At 39.0% G+C, this 18656-nt stretch overlaps 2 protein-coding genes across 6 annotated transcripts; both read right to left on the reverse strand.

Moving 5' to 3' along the window:
• Positions 1-2578: 2578 nt before the first annotated feature.
• Positions 2579-5739, reverse strand: LOC141767631 (regulator of G-protein signaling 21-like). 4 transcript variants are annotated; one of them, XM_074635125.1, is made up of 5 exons: positions 5420-5738; positions 5005-5064; positions 4632-4693; positions 4302-4468; positions 2579-4159 (listed from the first exon to the last, which is right to left on the reverse strand). In XM_074635125.1, exons 1-5 carry the CDS (start codon positions 5497-5499, stop codon positions 3971-3973), a joined length of 558 nt encoding a protein of 185 aa, XP_074491226.1. In that variant the 5' UTR covers positions 5500-5738; the 3' UTR covers positions 2579-3970. The 4 variants fall into 4 exon arrangements, with proteins under 4 accessions (XP_074491226.1, XP_074491225.1, XP_074491228.1 ...); XM_074635124.1 differs by having other exon boundaries at positions 4632-4696; positions 5420-5731; XM_074635127.1 differs by lacking the exon at positions 5005-5064 and having other exon boundaries at positions 5420-5739.
• A 3053-nt stretch (positions 5740-8792) lies between these two features.
• On the reverse strand, positions 8793-13797 carry LOC141767633 (regulator of G-protein signaling 21). 2 transcript variants are annotated; one of them, XR_012593901.1, is made up of 6 exons: positions 13643-13797; positions 13410-13508; positions 13264-13319; positions 12915-13081; positions 10517-11760; positions 8793-10470 (listed from the first exon to the last, which is right to left on the reverse strand). XR_012593901.1 is itself a non-coding variant. In XM_074635128.1 (5 exons), exons 1-5 carry the CDS (start codon positions 13717-13719, stop codon positions 11575-11577), a joined length of 585 nt encoding a protein of 194 aa, XP_074491229.1. In that variant the 5' UTR covers positions 13720-13797; the 3' UTR covers positions 8793-11574. The 2 variants fall into 2 exon arrangements, 1 of the variants encoding a protein (XP_074491229.1); XM_074635128.1 differs by having other exon boundaries at positions 8793-11760.
• Between the last annotated feature and the right edge of the window lie 4859 nt (positions 13798-18656).

Consider the following 18656-nt stretch of genomic DNA (forward strand, 5'->3'; position numbering starts at 1 on the left):
TGTCCTAATGTCATTGAACTTGTAATTATGTGATTATCATTGACCCAGCAATTATTACACTGCATGACAAGGTTTGTTTTGCAAGATGTTGGCTCTACAAAGACTTTACACAAGAGGCTACACCCACATATTTCCCTATTTTGGCCTACCTTGCCAACAGAGCCGAGCCAAATAGGCTACTTACAAAACAAGCACATAATTAAGCTGAATCAATAACAAATTGTACCTGCACTACAGTAAAACACCTGCAGCAGCATGCTCTTAAAACTACGTCACTTGCTCTGACTGTCAAATAATGCTGAGGGTGGGTTTACATTGGAGTTAGTTGAAAGTCCGGTGCATTGCATACAGTCGCGGAAGCTGTAGGGCCAAGGGGCACTTACCAAACGGTGGGACTTGACGTGTTGGGAGTGAGAACAGGTTTCCACATAAGCTGATGTCATGGCAGCTTAGGTCAACTCACCAATGCATTGCTGTGTGTATTTTACCTCAGCAATCAATTGGCTGACATGGGAGGGTCATCCGCTCATTAAGCTCACCTGATCTCTTTAGGCTATAAAAGCTTGCCCATGTGTTCATTGGATCGACAAGAGTCTCAGCTTTCCAATCATACCCAATTTATGCAATGCCAAGACTGTTTAGGGACCCCAGTATGCAAAAACCATTTTTAGAATAGGCAAAATCAACACATTTATACTGCATTTGCCCTTAACTGCATGGGATTATCATAAAGTAGGCATGTCTGTAAGGGGTGGACTCATGGGTACCCATAGAACCCATTTTCATTCACATATCTTAAGTTGTGAGGATAAAGGATCCCTTTGAAAATGGCCTAGTCAGCTTTTTCCTTGCCAAAATTTTACTTTGGAGTGCTATTTAGCCTCCTTCCTGACATGCAAACATGACTGGTAGCAATGGATTCCATAGGTTTTCAAGTTTCATATCATGCCAGTACATTTACTCCAGCTCTAAACCTGAGCCTGCTACAATCTCTGAAAGACAGTAAAGTCAGCCGAGGGCGCCTGCACCCTCAAGGAGTGGAAGAGGTATTTAATAAATTACTACTAAATTACTTACTAAGTATAACCCTGCATGGACTTCCTTCTTGTCACATTCCTTGACCCAGTTTGTGACAAAAGCAATGCTAACTTCTCTTGCTGCTAGTTTCATTTGTTGGCTCCACCTTACCTTACACATGTTCTACTTGGTAGTGTGGATAAGTAAAATATAGAAACAGTGCAACCTGTACTGTATCAAAAAAATATTGGGGGTTGAGGAAAACACACATTATATTATCTATTTTTTCTTGCTTCACATGGCATGCAGAGTGAAACACAACTTTTGGGTTTCCTATTCTGTGCCAATCCTACAGTTTGGAGCCATGTGCATTTTGACTAATCACAAGTACAATTTCTTCCAGTATTTTTGGCCCAAAGACAGACTCTCACTCACGTGTTTGATGGCAATGATTACGCTGAATCTCTGCCCGAAACAAATCAATAACGTTACTTTTTTTTTCCAACTTTTGAAAGAATGAATAATCCTGCTGAATAGTACAATGTTTTATTACGTCGTGTGGCTACATTTCAGAGAAAATCTCAATTCTCACACCTACTGATTAAGAAACTGGAAGTCCGTGCCTTCCTGTTTCTAAAACAGCGCATATCAATTTTCAAGTTAACAGATGCTTCTCAGTGATAATAGAAAAAAAATAGATAACAGGAAACTGCAAGCACCTAATATCCTTTGTCGGATATCTCAAGGATCATTTTGACTTTGATGTAATTTCCTATAAAACGATAACTGAAAATTCAAAGCAAGCTAATGCTGGATTTTCATTTAAGTAATTTGTCCACCATTCTTCAAAATTAAAATGCTGAAAATGTTTGAATGATATGAGAGACCAGGAGCACTATTTATATATAAAACTATACTGTATACAGTATAGACTTTGTCACTGAGTAGGGTGAAGTGTTACGTCTTGCCAACTGCACTGTAGTCGCTTCTCCACACAACAGTGAAAATAAGTCTTGGGCCCACCAGAACTTGGCACAACCTTTATGTTTCCATGCTTATGCTGTGGAGTATTGCTTTAAACATATAACAGACAATCATTATGCAAACATGCCATTAATTTTGTAATGCAATGTTTTAAGATCTATTTCACTGGAAGTGTATGGCTGTCTTCTTTAAACAGACCACAAAACTAAATTGCAGAGCACAAAGCACTAAAAGCCATAATGTGAAAAATGAGAGAGCAGAGACTCTAGTGTGTGTGTGTGTGTGTGTGTTTGTATTACCAATGTTGTGGGGACATAAACCTGTTAACACAGTCACATTGTGGGGACTCACCTTCCAAATGGAGACAAAATGCAAGTCCCCATAACGTAAGTCGTTATATTTTAGGGTGAGGACTTGGTTTAGGGTTAGGGTAAGGTTAGGTTTAGGTTATGGTTAGGCAAGTAGCAGTTACAGGTAGGGTTAGGGTAAGTCTCCAGGCAATGAATGTAAGTCAATGTAATGTCCTCAAAAATCATGAAAACATGACTCTGTGTGTGTGTGTACTAAAAAAGTTCACTTTGTTCCAAGAAGGCAATTCAAATAATTTAATGTCATTCAAATAACTAACATTTTAACAATCACTTCAACACTGCAACACACATTGTACTCAAATGGTGACAATTAACAATAAATATTACACTGTTTAACTTTTAAGTCAACTTAACTATTAACCCCTAAGAATACAGTCAAACCACATGCTTTGGAAAGCAATAATAAGGCATATTCTCAAGGAGGTTTTAACATCCTACCATGCAAGGTGAAACATCCTATCTCTATAATAATTCCACTCAAATAGTTTATTACATAAAATCACAACTCTTGACACTTAAGTGCTTTTTAAGAATTTGTTTTAGACTAAAATGATGGCCAGTAGTTGTGTGCTGAGGAATTAAATTAGACGCCATCAGCCGTAAAAAAAAAGGGAACTTCGTAGTTGCTGTAAAGTGCAGAATTTGGTTCAGGTCCCACACAAAAAATGTGCATGATTATGTTTTGTTATTATTAAAAAAAACATTTATTCTGGATTTTTATTGAAATAAAATCTACCAGCTACTTTTTTTTGTTTGAAAATGATGAAGATATTTAACCCAGAGGCAGCTTCAATCTAATATAATTTTTTTAAAACCCATTATCGGTCCAATCTAAAAAAAGAAGAAGAAAAATCTCCTTTTAAAGTGTCCCAGAATGCCTCTTGCAGAACTAAGTGGCCTTTTGCAACCTTTTACTAAAGATGACATATCACTATTGAGTCCTCTATCCACTATGGATTTGTTTTCTTCCTTAGCGCTGTCATTAGATAATTGGCCAACTCTTTTTGTGACAGCTTATTCTGTGTCAGTGGCAGTTAAAAGCTACAACTAAATACTCACTTACACTCTCTCTCTCACACACACACACACACACACACGCACACACACACACACACACACACACACAACTAATTGAGTGTGACCGTTGCATCTTACATCCTCTATCTCAATCTGCACAGGAAACACCTCTGCAAAGAAGGCCAAAGGAGGTTCGCTGCACAGTTTGCTTACGCAGATCCACAGTCAAAGCAGTCGCCTCGCTGATTCATTCATCGCCAAAAGTGGCCAATTGGCTTGCGTACATAGAGTCATCCAGTGCAAACACATGCTACAGGGTCATTATCATTAAGGCTGGTCGTGTTTGTTCTTCTTCTTGTTACACAGACCTCAGTGTTGGGATCCTCCCATGACGGGACTATGGCAGTTTGCTTCTGGATCTAGTGGCGACGCCGAGGTCTCTGTAGTATGTGTCCGTGTGGCATGCGGATCGACCCTCCTTCCTTCTTTGTCGTCGGCCCTTCCTCCTGAAGGAGCTCAAACATTCCAGTTATGGGTTTTATGTCCTTTCACTCTCTCTCTCTCCGCCCTTGACCGAGCTCTCATCCCTTCGTGGCGTCGGCGGCGAGGTTTTCCAGGAGAGTTCTATAAATGTCTGAGCGGAGGAACCGCGGGTACGAGTCTCTTTCCATCAGCCCGTAAACTATCTTCTGAGCGTCGTCAAAGCAGTGCATGGTGGGATTCTTGACGTTCCTTTTGATCTGCTCTCGGGTGTGATAGTCGATGTTGATCTGGAATGAGGCAGATGGATAGGAATGAGGGGGATTTGAGCCAAGAGCGAGAGATTTTAGGCTCAGGCACTTTTCCTATTTGATACTCTGTCAGTGCTCAATATGTGAATATATAATATATTAATATTTTTTTTAAGTTTACCTCTTTAGGAGATTCTGCTTTGATGAATTGCTCATAAATCTTCTTGGCTCTTGAGGACATTCTGAATGAAGACTTGATCTTCTTGTAGTCCTCACAGGTGAGCCAGAATTCAATGTTCTCATCGCTGTATTCAGATTTGAGAAAGTTACGAAAAGTGGCCAGTCCATCTGAGGAAAGCACAGAAAACACAGCAAGCATGAAGCACAGATAACACCCCTGTTCAGCTTTTATTTTTTTAAAAGAAACAAATATTCTCTTCAAACTCTCATTCTCAAAAATATGATTTACTGTTCTAGCAGTGTTCTCGTCCTCCGGGGAAAAGCAACCTACATTTAGACTCGAGAAGCCTTTCCAGTGACTGTGACCATTGTTGGGTATCTTCTAAACTTAGCCTGCTGGGAGAGAATGCAAGTTAGATTACTTAACCAGAATCAAATTTGGGTAAAATAAAAATAATTGTGAGGGGGCTGGCAAGGACACAGAAGCAGCTTAATCAAGAAAGCATAGCAGATGTGCTTATCTAATTCATACAAAAAAATGTCAAACCATGGGATATGTTGGCGTGCGTGCGGGCCGTGCCAAAGCAAACATGGTGTCTCCAGTTCATTTGAATCCTTTCATGATGCCATAGATGGAAGTGATAGGAGCAGGCCGGCTATTTTAGAACTGAAATGTATGCAAAACACTCCATAAGTCTCCTTACCTCTCGGAGCTTGATGAGTGTGAGAACATGCACTGGAGTCGGCACATAAAGTTCTTTCCGCTGTGTGGAGATAAGAAATACATGAATATATCCCGACTGGATTTACTGCTGTTTAAATTAGTTTCCAGTGAATCTGTCAAAGCATGTCGGGCATGTTAGTAATTAGAAAAGAGAGCATGTGGTGTAGTAAAGTTAGATCACATTATTAAGTTAAGCTATTTTCAGGAGATACCATGAAGCATCCATAATATTCCTGAGTGTGCTCTTGTGTCTGAGAGGTTTTGACGTGAGAAATGAAAAAGCAAAACTTTTGCAAAATACATTGACTATTAAATAAATTAATTTCCAAAGCGCCCCAAGTCAGCATATTTACAGGAAACCCCAGCTCAGCGTTAAAAGTAAGCGTTTCACTCACATGTTCTTGTTTCTCTTCCTGTCATCTCTGTCCATGATGAAATGCTGTGTGTTGAGTGGTTCGACGATTAGGCTGGGCATTGTCTTGTTAAGTCCACACTCTCGGGCTCTCGGTCCTGGTCATGCTGCGGCTTAGAGACACTTAGGAGGGTTCCCCCTGCGACGCAGCTTTTTATACCAAGGTTTCCTGCCGGGGACTGCTGGGCTACATCAGCAGCTCAGCCCAGACTGAAGAGGAAGCACCCCTTTCCTCCTCCTTCTCATGTTCCTCCTCTCCTCCTACCTCCTACTCACACTGTACTGCATGTATGCCTCCCCCCCCCCCTCTTGACGCCTTACTCCCTATTATGTCTCTGCGCTTCCTTCCCTTCCCTCCTCCCGACTGGACCAGGCTGAAAGCGTGCTGTGTTCACATTATTTTTAGTCCGGCAGCACAGATGCAAATGACAGTAACAGTGTGCTGTGATAGGCAAATCGTGACCTTTGCACGCTGTGTGTTTTTTTGGTAGCCTCACTGAAATGAGACTGAAGCCTGTCGAAGACAGATGGAAGGATTGTTTTGTTTCTGTCTCGTACAACTTTGGATTTCTCTTTGTGAGAAAATATCAACTTATACATTTATCGACAGCTCAAAGGGAAATTAAAAAAATGTGCTGTATAGTCATGCAACACGAGGCCACAGTCATATGCGAGAAAGAGGAAACAGCAAATTGATTGCAACAGAGAGGCAACAGGAAGTCCGAAAAATTGTCAGAACGTCATGACCACTCTCTTGTTTCAGCCACAGAGTTATTGCTTTACTGTCGAAACCTTCCTACATGGTAAAACTGTAGACTGGAATTTTTTATATGGAGGGCACAATATGCAAGTGTGTGTTGTATTTTTATTCTAATGATTATATAATATATCTTACTGTAAAAAGTGTAGAAAAGCTTTGGAAACCCTTAAAAGGGGAGGACATGTTGCCAACCAGACTAAGGTTTTTAGATTGACAACACTATGGAGTTAATATGTGAAAATGAAAAATATATCTGTATACACAGTTATATTTAGACTCAATTCATGTCAATTCATGTCAAATTTAAGAAATTGTGTGAAATTGCGACATAAGGGAGGGATGGCCAACAAGGTTCAACTACTACAATAATGAACATGGGTACCCATTGATATGCCAATGTCAAAACTGACTCGTACACATTTGATGGACCACAGCCTTTTTATATCTGAGCCTGTGAGTTGTTCAAGGGACCGGGAACAGACAGGGGTGAAGAGAAATATCCGGCCTTGGCCAGAAATCGAGTTGTGGTGTGAGAATTTGTAGTGAACTAGACAGCTTCTTGGCGAGTGACTAGCTGAAATCAGCGTTAGTACCACTAACCCTTGACATTTTATGTTTCCCTCAAATCAGTGCTGCCCTTTGACATATTTTGCCTGGCGTTGGATGTAGGAATTTGGAGCAGAAGAACGAGCTGTGGGAATTTATAGGTTTCAACATCCGATCCCGAACTTGGTGTTGCACTTAGTTTTATACACAAAAAGTTACGGAAGTAGATATGTGAGACGAGTTAAAATCCAACCAACTTTCACACCTCCGCACACCTAGTCAATCGCTGCATTAAGTGGGTGAGAATGTCAAATTGTTAGTTTCAGAAAATATAAGAAATTGTCCAAAACAGTCCCCCCAATTCTGACTTTGATGGAAACACAGTTCTTGTATGTAATATATGGTATCATTTAGAGGACTAATGTTAAGGCTTAGGGTTAGGTGATGAATATAGGTAGTGGAGATGCTAACAATAGTAATACAAATACTACTGAGCCAACATGGCACCCACGGGTGATGCATGGGTCGACCCACAACCCGCGGGTCGGGCAATGGGTCAAAAAGTGACAAAGCAGTGTTCCGAGTAAGTTATTAATAACTTCCAGAAGTCAGTCCTGACAATTGTGCTACTAATGCTTAAAGTTGGGCGGTTTGCAGGTTGGGTCGTGCAGATTGGCTCTCATAACGGATCGGGTCGGTGCGTGTATTGAAAAACCCCAACCCACGAATTAATAGCACCACAAAATAAGCCATTTTAGTCCAGTAGCAATTATGTTAGTAACGTTAGCCCTGGTTGCAAAATGTCAGTGTTTTTGTCAAGAAATCTTGATAGTTTTGTTGGCCTGATCGATTAGAGGCCTGAGAAACCAAAGCTGTGCTGTTAGTTTTTTGTTTCTTTCTACTCAGGAGTACCACAACATACTCCTCCAACAGAGATACAGTCCCTATGGTAAGTTTGGAGGGAAAGACTTGCAAATGTAACCACGTGTCCTCGCTCCACTCAAAGCCTTGGCTAGAAATGTGACAGGACAGATTCGCACCATCTGCTGCTGACTTCACATCGGTCAGATGGACATTTTCATTAGAGATGCATTATTCTGCTCAGACTTGGCATCCTTAACACAGCAATGTATCTTCTTTTTCCCAAATAAATGTCAGTCAATAAAAGCAGCTGTAGATTGACTAGGGGATTACAGTTGGATCGGTACTGTTTGGCTTCCATTGGTAATACATTTGAACATTTACCATCAGAGCTGTGCAGGTCCAACACACATGTAATTCAATCCCAGCTTGTTTCTAGGCCAATGCTCAGAGATCCACTTTTTAGTAGATCTGATTTAAAGTTGTAGTAAGATAAATACTGATACTGATTTAAAAAATGGTTCTTTCTTACACTCAAAGAGCTCCTTAGCTTGACAAACCAAGAAGAGTAAATGTAATCACCAGCCTCGGCTCTGTTATGTTTAATTTCCCTGCCTATACAAGTTATAATAGGGAGCAGATTCTGAAAGGAAAATAAGTCGGATTCAGAAGGTAATTAAAAATACCAGAAACCTGACTGAATGTATCTTTGCCAGTCGCTCCTGCTCACCATCTGATGCCCCAGGCTATTCTGTTACAATCTGCCCTTTGGCTCGGCTTCACTGATGCTGCTCTCCCTCTTTTGCCCAAACACGGTTCTGAGTACTGAGGCGTTACGAAGAATCACCAAACACTGTGAACTGAGAGCTTTCCCTTTATATTTGATTGTGTGTCTACAGTTACTATAAGGAGGAACACAGCAGTTTGCTGTACAATGCAATACATTATTAGCCTGCATAGCATCCAGATCTGGTTGTGAAGTTCCCCAAGTGTGACTGTCTTGACTAACACTGTGCCATTGACAGTACTCACTTCCTTTTTGCTACCATGGCAACTGTGCTGGGCTATGAGCAAAACAGTGACAGATTGTGTGTGAACAATAGTGTGCCATGTGATGCAGGAGATGTGAGACCTTTGTCATGTATCAGGAACAACCCCTGACATCCCAAAGTACTGAGAGTTACTGTCATTTGACATTGAAATAACTGTTTATTGTGATTCCTGGAAATGGTTTCAGCCTGCAGCCCAATAAATTACATTTATATACTACTAATATACAACAGCAAATACATGTTAGGATGTCTTCATTGTGTTTTTTTATCAACACAATGAGAATATTTTGTTTAAAAAGTCATCTGCCATGTCACAATACTGAATGTATCAGCAAAATGTTCAATGTCAACATATACAATATGTGATCGAAGCAACTATAACATCATTAAACTTTTTCATGATTATGTATAGGCACTAAAAGCACTTTGTTAAGATTAGGAAAGATGGTGATGGTTGTCTTGGTTAGATATTGAAAAAGCCAATATGACGTGTTTCACACAACCACGGTCTTTCCACAACGTTAACCAAAATCCTTTTGTTGCCTAAAAATCTAACCACATGCAGTATTCAGGATGCAATCCCCAGTCTCTGATGTCAAAGTCCATTGAGTACATTTCCTCTTAAAACTTATTAGGCAAAACAACTTAGTAGTAGCCAGGGTCTATACCTCTAAAAACACAAGGTAGGGGAAAATAGTGTCAGATTTAAAGGAACAGTGTGTAACACTTTGGGGGATCTATTAGCAGGAATGGAATATCCTATTAATAACTATATTTTCATTAGTGTATAATCACCTGAAACTAAGAATTATTGTGTTTTCGTCACCTTAGAGTGAGCCGTTTTATCTAGGGAGCGGGTCCTCTTCACTCAGTCCACCATGTTGCACCGGCATGTTTCTACAGTAGCTCAGAATGGACAAACCAAACACTGGCCACTGTAGTTCTCCGACATGCTTGTGAAACTGCAATAGGCCTAATGTGAGCTGCAGAGTGCAAAACAATCGTGCCGCCAGCCATCGTCTGACTTCCATTGCTCCTAAAGTAGTGTTATTATGGTAAGGATGGCGTCTGAGCTAGGCGAACGATGTTACTGCGGTTTTGCACTCGGCGGCTCATGTTAACGCCGTCTTGGAAAAAAAAAATCGAGCGGCAAAGACCATCCTTGGGACAGGGCTTCCAATGTAAAGATAATTCCATTCACTGATGAGAACCATTACACATGGTTGAAAACTCTGGAGCTAGTAAGTGGACCTTGGAGTTGAGATTAACATAAGATGTTTTTTCATTGCCAGGAGTTACTGAATGAGTAAAGTTAATTTTTTCACAAATAATTTGAAAATCAAAATTAATGACAATCTTTCATGAAATACTTAAATGTATATAGTGCATTGCTTAAAGATACAGCAGGTGTACTTTGAGTTCTAGTTTGAGCTTAACAGAGAGGGGAGATGGTAAAGTTATAAAGCAAAAACTAATCAAAGAGCAGTAACACATTTATACATAAAATGTAACTAAAACTAGGATTTCCATTTGTCCCACATCCATTGGCTTTTGTCCCACCACCAGATCAAGCTCAAAAATGTCTTGAATAACAGTGTGCAGTGCGCACTTATGCTCAAAATATCACTATATTCCTATTTCACCAAAGTCTGGAGTGATGCAGCGAGTGTTTTATGGGCACAATATGAGAATGAAAGCAAGTTGAGCTTCATATTTCACACTGTCTTTTTGCTCCATGCCATTTATTACACCTGGATAGACTAAACTTGGAGGAAACAAAAAAAGCTTCCAAACTTTCCCCCATAAAACATAAATCTTTATTTAGGTGAAAGATGAAAAGCTTATTCTCCACTTTTAATACTTTTATTTGAACAATATCATCGTTTCTCAAAGTACACTTCTTTACGGTTATTTCTCCAAGTAAAGCTCTTGTGTATCTCTGCCATCATTGTCTTGTGGGTGATGAGATTATTCCCCTAACAAGGCAGCACATTCAGCCAGATCTGCTACGCATCAGGTTGTCTGATGACTCCAGTGTTGTCGTTTAAGCCCCCCGAGTTATTATTAGCTGCCTCAGTACTCCTTTTTAAGGCACAATTTTTAGGAATAAGGCCATTTACAGAACGGAGTGAGATCAAGGGTTACCCCGGGGTTACTTTTTTCCAGTTTGGTAAACCCTATTGCTGCTGTGTGGAGTCATCTCTGCACCTAATTAGAGGAGATATCAGACATGTGACCAGAGACTGAATCTCCTTGCTGGGTGAGCTGTGGAAACTGTTCTCCTTTTTTTTTTTCATTTTTGACTCATGCCCATCCCCACACGTCCAGTTAGACTGCCAGTCAGATAAATATAAATCGTTGTCTCAAAATTCTGACAACATGGAAAATAGTCATAAAAGTAGGGTAGTTATAGACGATGAGTGAGAACTACTCATCTCATGAAATGTATCCAAAGATGGTCAAGAAGTCATGATTTTGAATAGCTCAGAATTTAATGCTCATTTATGAAAACTAGGTCATTTCATTCTACATGTCAGAAACCATTTATCCTACTGTACTCTGCTCCTTAACTTACTTTCCCTCAACACATTCCTTCAAACAACTTCAAACTCTGCACAATCATCTAAAGTAAACGTACCAATAGCATTCTTTCTCCCCTACTTACATATACTTTTTTCCACTTTCTCTTTTCCTGCTTTATTATTTTCCACAATATTTCATCAACATACCGTCATATAACAGGTTGATGTTGCACATGGTTGAAAACATTATTTCTGTTTGGGTTTAAAGCAATAAGCAAAAAGAACGGTTTTGATCCAAGCTTCTCATACAGTGTGAAATAACTTTTCAATTCAGTCAAATAGAAAAAAAGGCAAAAGAGTGAGGATTAGAAAAGCAGTTTTGATACAGTGTTTTGAGCTAAATGTACCAAAGACTCCTGGACTTGTGCTTTAGACTCAGGTAGGCATCTGAGAGCAGGAATCTGGGGCAAGAATCTCTTTCCATCAGCAGGTAAACCTGTTTCTGGGCCTCATCGAAGCAGGAGGGGCTCGCCTTCTCCAAAGACTTCTTGATCTTCTCCTTGATGTGGTGGTCAACATTGATCTAGAGAAGAAGCAAAGACGAAACACAATGTAAATTGTGTTGAATACAGAGGCATTTGCACCAAATATATCTCCCAGAAAACTGTGCGGTGCTAGAAAACTAGACCCTCTAAACACAAGAGTTCATTGCTGTAAGTAGGCATATTTTGGCATCTGATAATGCTTCATTTTAAGGTATTCCTTTTCTTAACTTTCACTTTCTAACTTTCTTTTTTCACTGGTTTTTGTTTGTTGGTTCATCTTTCGACTGCTCCTATTAGATGGATGCCACAGCGGATCAGCTGTGATCTAATTTTATGATCCACATATTTGATTTGGCATAGCCTGATGCCCTTCCTGATGCAACCTCCCCATTCACAGGGGAGGGGATTACATGTTTTGGTGGTTGGAGGAACTAAAAAAAATGCCACAACATTTGTTGTGATTGGTCAAAAGGCTTTGGTATTGACATACTATGGGCAAGTATCTAACAGTATAACTTTGAAATTTTTAAATCACACAAAATAATCACACTTTTATTAATAGTTAAAGTCAGGATTTTTGAAAAATAAGGAAAAACACTAACATTATGTTTTTTAATAGTTTTCCATATGAAATGTGTTTTTTTTTTACACTGCATATGTGCATATATCTTTGATAATCAACTTCTTGTGAGTTCATAGATACCAAAGACTTGATTGTGCTCATTGTATTTTCTGAGATACAGACATTTTATTATCATACTATATCTAGTATTTGGGCACATAGGACATGGGACGACTTTTTTTTCTCCTAAAATAAAATGGAGTTTATTGCAAAAACAGTAGTCCCATGTGCCCAAATATTTAGTATGATGAGAAAAACTCACTTTTCAGGTCTGACCAATTTTGAAAATTTCTTCACATTTGTGCTTATGCAAACCCAGAGAACACTTCTGCCAAAAATAAAATAAAACAAGTTGCAGGCACAAATGGGTTAATCATTCTTGTTGCTAATATGAGGTGCCACTTCCTGTGCTAATGCAATAATACTCATAATTATAGTTAAGTATAATTATATAATTATAGTTAATAATCATAGTTAAGCATGCCAAATGGAACAAATAATAGAGCTGGATGAATAGCCAGCAGACATTGTCTCTTTCCACCATGAACCATCAAACATTGCCAAACTGACCTCTCTGCAGGCTGTAGGCTGGATGAACTCCTGGTAGATCCCCTCTGCTTTCCACTGAAGGTCGTCCGGTGAGGCAGTCGACCTAAAGTCTTCACATGCGAGCCAGAACTCCATGTTTTCTTCACTGAACTCAGACTGCAGGAAGCTGCGGAACGCTGCTAAATACTCTGTAAAGAATGAGAAATTTAAGTTATTCACTGTTTAAATCTCATTAGAAAGCTCATGGGGATAACTTCTGCGCACACACATTTTAATAGGTTTTCCAACAGATAATAATGTTTATTATTTATTTTGCGGTATTTTATTATCCAAAAATAAGCACCCAATTAAAAAAAAAAAGGTCTCTTACTTTTATCCTGTAGCAACATTTCCAGAGTCATGTGGAGTTTATGATCAGTCTGCCCACTGTAATAAACAGAGATTTGAGTATTCATTTTCATCGTGGTAAACAGCCGGAACATTGAGATATCTATATTATTGCCACGTATACACTACCTTTTTTGTTGTTTTGAAGGATATGTCTCATCATTTATTTTTTGAACCTTGAGGCCCTGGATGTCCTTCTTACGCCTCTTTCGGCTAAGAACATCGATTCTGTAAAACAAATGAAGTTCAACTTTGTGTTAGTTAATGTAAAGTTTCACAATTTAACAGTGTAAAAAAAAAAAAAGTAAGCCTATCCGCCTTACTCAAACTATTACTCAATATCATTAGTCTGTCTGGCTTACCTTCTGGGCCGCTTCACATTTTGAATCAGATCCTTAATGTCATAGAACTGGATCCTTGAAAACAAACGTTTTGTCATTTTTACATCGCTGGTAACTCCTGTAAAGGAGTTAGAGTAGTCTGTAAACAGCTCCTGTTCCCTCCTTTAACCTGGCAGGGAAAGTGTCATACCTATGACGCTGAGGGCCTGCTGGTACAGGTAAGTTAAATGCCATCCTTATGCAGCTGCTTCAGTTACTGTTATCACTGACTCACAGCTGTAAAGTTCCAGTGAGACAGGATTTGTTTAGGTTTGTAATGTGTATATGGAATATGTAGGGACAATGAATGAAGGGGAAAACTCTGAATGAAGGACAGCTAGGGGCCTGAAAACATCCCGTCAATTTTGGGTGAGCATGACCATATATGTAACGTGAGACAAAAGAAATTCCTTAACTATTCATTCAATTTCCACTGAGGTAGCGATCCCTTTAATATCTCCGTTTGTAATGATATAGATTTTTGCATCAAATTGAAGAGATACCTTGATTTTTCCGGTATTTCATTCACTGAATTACTCAACAACAGACATTCATCTTGTAACAAGGGGAAAACCTCTATCATCACCTGCACTCTAATTGACACTGATTGGGTATGGTTTCGTATGGGTGTGGGGTATAGTGGGACTTCACATTAGCTGTGAGCCAATGGCTATGACTCAGGTCCTGATTGGAGGCATGGTGTGTCTGAGTGTGCCTCCACTCCTCTGCACTTATGCCACATCCAGCATGCTCGCCCTCTTTCTTCTGGGTTTTCTCTGTGCGGTCCACTCCAGGCGCCACTGTTCTAAAGCAGAGTTGGACTGCCATCGAGTGACATTTAAAGTTGTCAATGGCAGGGCTGAAAGCAAGATACGTTTATGTTCCATGAAATGTGTTTGGAGGTTAGGAGAATGAAAGGAGGGAAGGGGGGTTCATGAAATGGGGAAATCATTGAAAACTAACATGTTTATTAAAACAACTGATACAAATAACAAACAATAATTGTACAATAGCAAATTGTGCAAAATGATAGTCTAACTGTATCCAAGCAACTTTCAAAGCATAAAGAATTTCCAATATGCCTATCTTTTTAAACTTTTCAACGCAGCATAATCGGCCTACTGTTGCCAAATTAGTCCAAAAGATTTTGACAATTATATGAAAACAAAACAAAGTAGAGCCTTCACATGCATTATTGAGCTGACACTTCGCTGAGTCTCAGTGTAAACAAAGGTTTTTGCTATATACAGCCATATTCTTGATATACAACAATAAAAAAAAAATAGGCAAGAATATTTTCCATAGACATATAATTATCTACAGCGGTTTCGAATCTAAACTGGCCCGCGCCAGAATGCTGGAGAGCTTTTATGCCAGAAACGCACCACTGCAAACTACTCTAGTGGGTGTTTTACAATCTCACATTTGGAATAAAGTTTCTATACAGTTTACAATTAGAAATCTATCAATAGAACACAGTATAAAACAATAGAAATTAAAACAATGGAGAACATTAAAAAAACGAAACCAGTTAAAACAAAGTTAAAATTACCCAAGTAAACAACAAACAACCTCGTTAAAAGTAAGAAAATGCTTTCCGCTAAAATTCTTGATTATTGATCTAAAAGAGAAGCCAGTTAATTTTCGATATTTTTCTTCTTGTCAACAAATCCCATGAAAAAAAAAAAAAAAAAAATGTCCCAATAACAAGTGCGGTATCTCCATCGTTCTCCATTTAAAAACTATAATATATTTACTCCTGTTCGAGTAATTTTTGCTAAAAACTACAGTGCACAGCTAATTTAGGGAATTATTCAGCCTTTTTTGAAAATGAAAGTTTATACTTTTGTGCTGTTTTCAAAGATTTATGTGGAAACAAATGAGCTTGGGGCGGGGACTGCCCATTGTTCCGAAAGCCCCTTATCCAAAGAACAAACGTTGTTCTTTCCTTACTGCCGAAGGCATGACCCACCACTCTGCCTCTTATTACTTGTTGCTTTTGTTGATTGGGTTGCTTAGGTTTAGGCATGAGGAGTGAGATTTAGGTTTAGGGTAAGAATATCAGCAATGGTAGGATTCGGAATTTTCTATTGGCTAATAAACAGCATATTTCATTTGGATATTCAGAATTAGGCCTTATTCCGAATGTATCATTTTCCGATTAAAACGTGTGGGATATGATGATATTATTTTAGGACCATTCTTTAGACATGTATGGGCTACAGCACATTCAGAATATGCGTCTCAATTGGGGATTTTACCACAGTTTGCAACACATGGTCTCTTGCCCGTTTATGGTCAGCTTTGAGCATTGTGCACAAACCAAACAGTGGTTGTGTCCAATGGGCTTGAAGAAAACAGTTTTGCAAAACTTGCAGAACAGTGAAAACGAGGGTACACCACGGGAGCAACATGACTGCGGTAGGAAAAGGAGGGAAGGAGCTGTCGAGGAATAGGAGCCAAATAAAAGACTTTAAAATTTGGATTGATTCAGTTGCCGTGCCATCTAGTTGTAAAGATCAGAAAGACAGCTCAAGTGTTAGACAACATTTGCAGAGTCACCCGTTTACAGAAAAACTCATGATCAACAATCTAAAAATGTAAAAAAGGCCAGAAAATATGTAGAAGTTGAAATATCCTCTGACTTATGAAGGACAGTGCATGTAATATCATTAAAGGAGACAGGAAGTTAGTTGGGAAGTTTCTACATGCAAACCCTAATTATGTAAATACACGTAACATTGTTCCTCTTGTCCGATGCCCTATGACACAGATTTAAACAGTAATGGGATTTTTACAACATACAAAGACAATGCTTGTGTGTGTGTGGTGCTTTTCAGGATTCCTCAGGGGACTCACCATTGTGTATAGGGGTATGTTTGTGGTTAAGAGAATGCTGAAGTGGGTTTATTTCAAACTTTCCACACAAGAACTACAGGAGCTGCAGTCGATGCACGTGCGAGGCGACGCCTTTAATATTGCATGCTTGGCTGAATGTGACTTTTATCAGGGACGTGGGACAGTTACAAGAATGCAAATGAAACCACCTGGGGTTATTCAGCGTTCACAGCGTGATCATGATCACTCCATTGAGCTTGTGAAAAGAAGGTGTTGTTTAATACTTACATGCATGGCCTATTACAAAAAGTGGTAATTGTGATTGATTTATTGACAATGTTTATTCCTTGAAGCGGCTATAATTTATATTTTTATAATAACAATGTGTCAAATGACGATATGAAAAGGGTCACTTGTATTGACAAACCTACAGTACATAATCTGCAGCTCCCTCAGCTTTAGATAGATAGATGATACTTTATTCATTCCCTTGGGAAAATATACGGAGCTTTCTAGCCAGTTTCAGCTAATTATTTAGCTATCTGCCCTAAATTTCACAGTTTTGGTTCACTCTCACCACCAAACATTAAAACAACAACAGCGGGATACTGCATTTTAAACCAACTCATGGAACTAGCATTATCTTACCTAGCTACAGTCTCATCTTTGTCTGAAGTCAAATACCTGTTGTTTCAAAAATTAGTTTAAAAGTTTAGTGGTAAATCTGCCACCGTTATTAATGGAAACTGCATTTGCCATACAAAATAGAAAGCTTGACAGTAACAACCATAACTGACGGGACTTACCGAACAGTGAATTACCAATGCGAGACTGCGGTTTGGGTTACTTATAGCCGCTGTGATTCTGAAGATTAGGAACACATTTCCCACAAACCTTTCTACTATGTCTCTCACTTCATATAGATTTATTTTTCATTGGTTTTATTGAAGAACTAAAACATTTTTAACCTTTGCCAGAAATTCTGAAAACTCCACCTTATGAACAAACAAAGCATATTTTTTCCTCATTTACCCAATTATCAAGGTTCAAGGTTTTTTATTTGTCATATGTCAATTCCAGCAAAGTAGTCATTGGCAATGGAAATCTTTGGTCTCAGGTTCCTCCAACAATGCTCATAAAATATGTGTATATTAAAGGGGAAATCACACAAGTAAATGTAAAATAAAAATGAGAATTTGAGGCATACAATAGTGCAGTTTAAATACATATAAACACAAGTACATCTAAAATGGTAATGTAATTGTAAATTTGTAATTTAGTTGATGACAGTATTTCAGTTACCCCAGTTGGGATTCTATATTAAGCAGACTATAGCTCACAGTGAGGTATGTCTTGCAACCCATTGTTCCACTGTACTAAGGTGTATTTGTGCTCTCTCAGTTCCATTATTCCTGACCTGCATGTTGCAAGAGGCCTGTCACCTGCCTCATGAAATATTCTATAGTTGTTGCCAACATTTTTCCATAATGCAGCCTGTGAATTACTGTAGGTCAACTACCTGATGTTGTTTCTCAATGGCGCTTTGTGATTGTAAGTTACGTCAGTGACGTTTGTCACGTGACGTGTTTTCTGTAGTTTTTACGTTGTTTCCGTGCGTGTTTTACTTATTTTAAGCCCAACCATGACATTTTCCCTTACCCTAAGTGATTTTCTTGCTTGAACCTAACTGTGGAAGTTTGCATGGCGTAGAAATGACACGCGAAAAAGCTAAAATACATACTCATGACATGCGGAATGTCCGTGTAATGTTGTGGTATTCATACACTTGACCTCAAGGTTGGCACCACTACTTCTGAGGTCTGGTGCTTTTTGGTGTGCAACAATTTAGTTTTAGTCTAGATGTGGGCCTATAACGATGCACCATTAAGATCAATTATTTTCCATTGAAATGTAAACAAGAACAAGCATTGCATTGGATATATTCCTGATGGTTTCTATGCAGATGACAGTACAACTTGATCTTGAACTAAAAACATTAAAAAAAGAAAGGAATAAGGCAACCCTAACACACTGAAAGTCATAGTGTTAGAAGTTGTTGAAAAGGACATCAAAGGAGGCGACCGCCTAAAAAGACTACTCCAACGAGAGACCTTTTGGATTGTACAACTAAAATCAGCAAAATACCCCGGCCTCAATC

The sequence above is a fragment of the Sebastes fasciatus genome, chromosome 5 (genome assembly GCF_043250625.1).
Source record: "Sebastes fasciatus isolate fSebFas1 chromosome 5, fSebFas1.pri, whole genome shotgun sequence".
Classification (NCBI taxonomy): Eukaryota; Metazoa; Chordata; class Actinopteri; order Perciformes; family Sebastidae; genus Sebastes; species Sebastes fasciatus.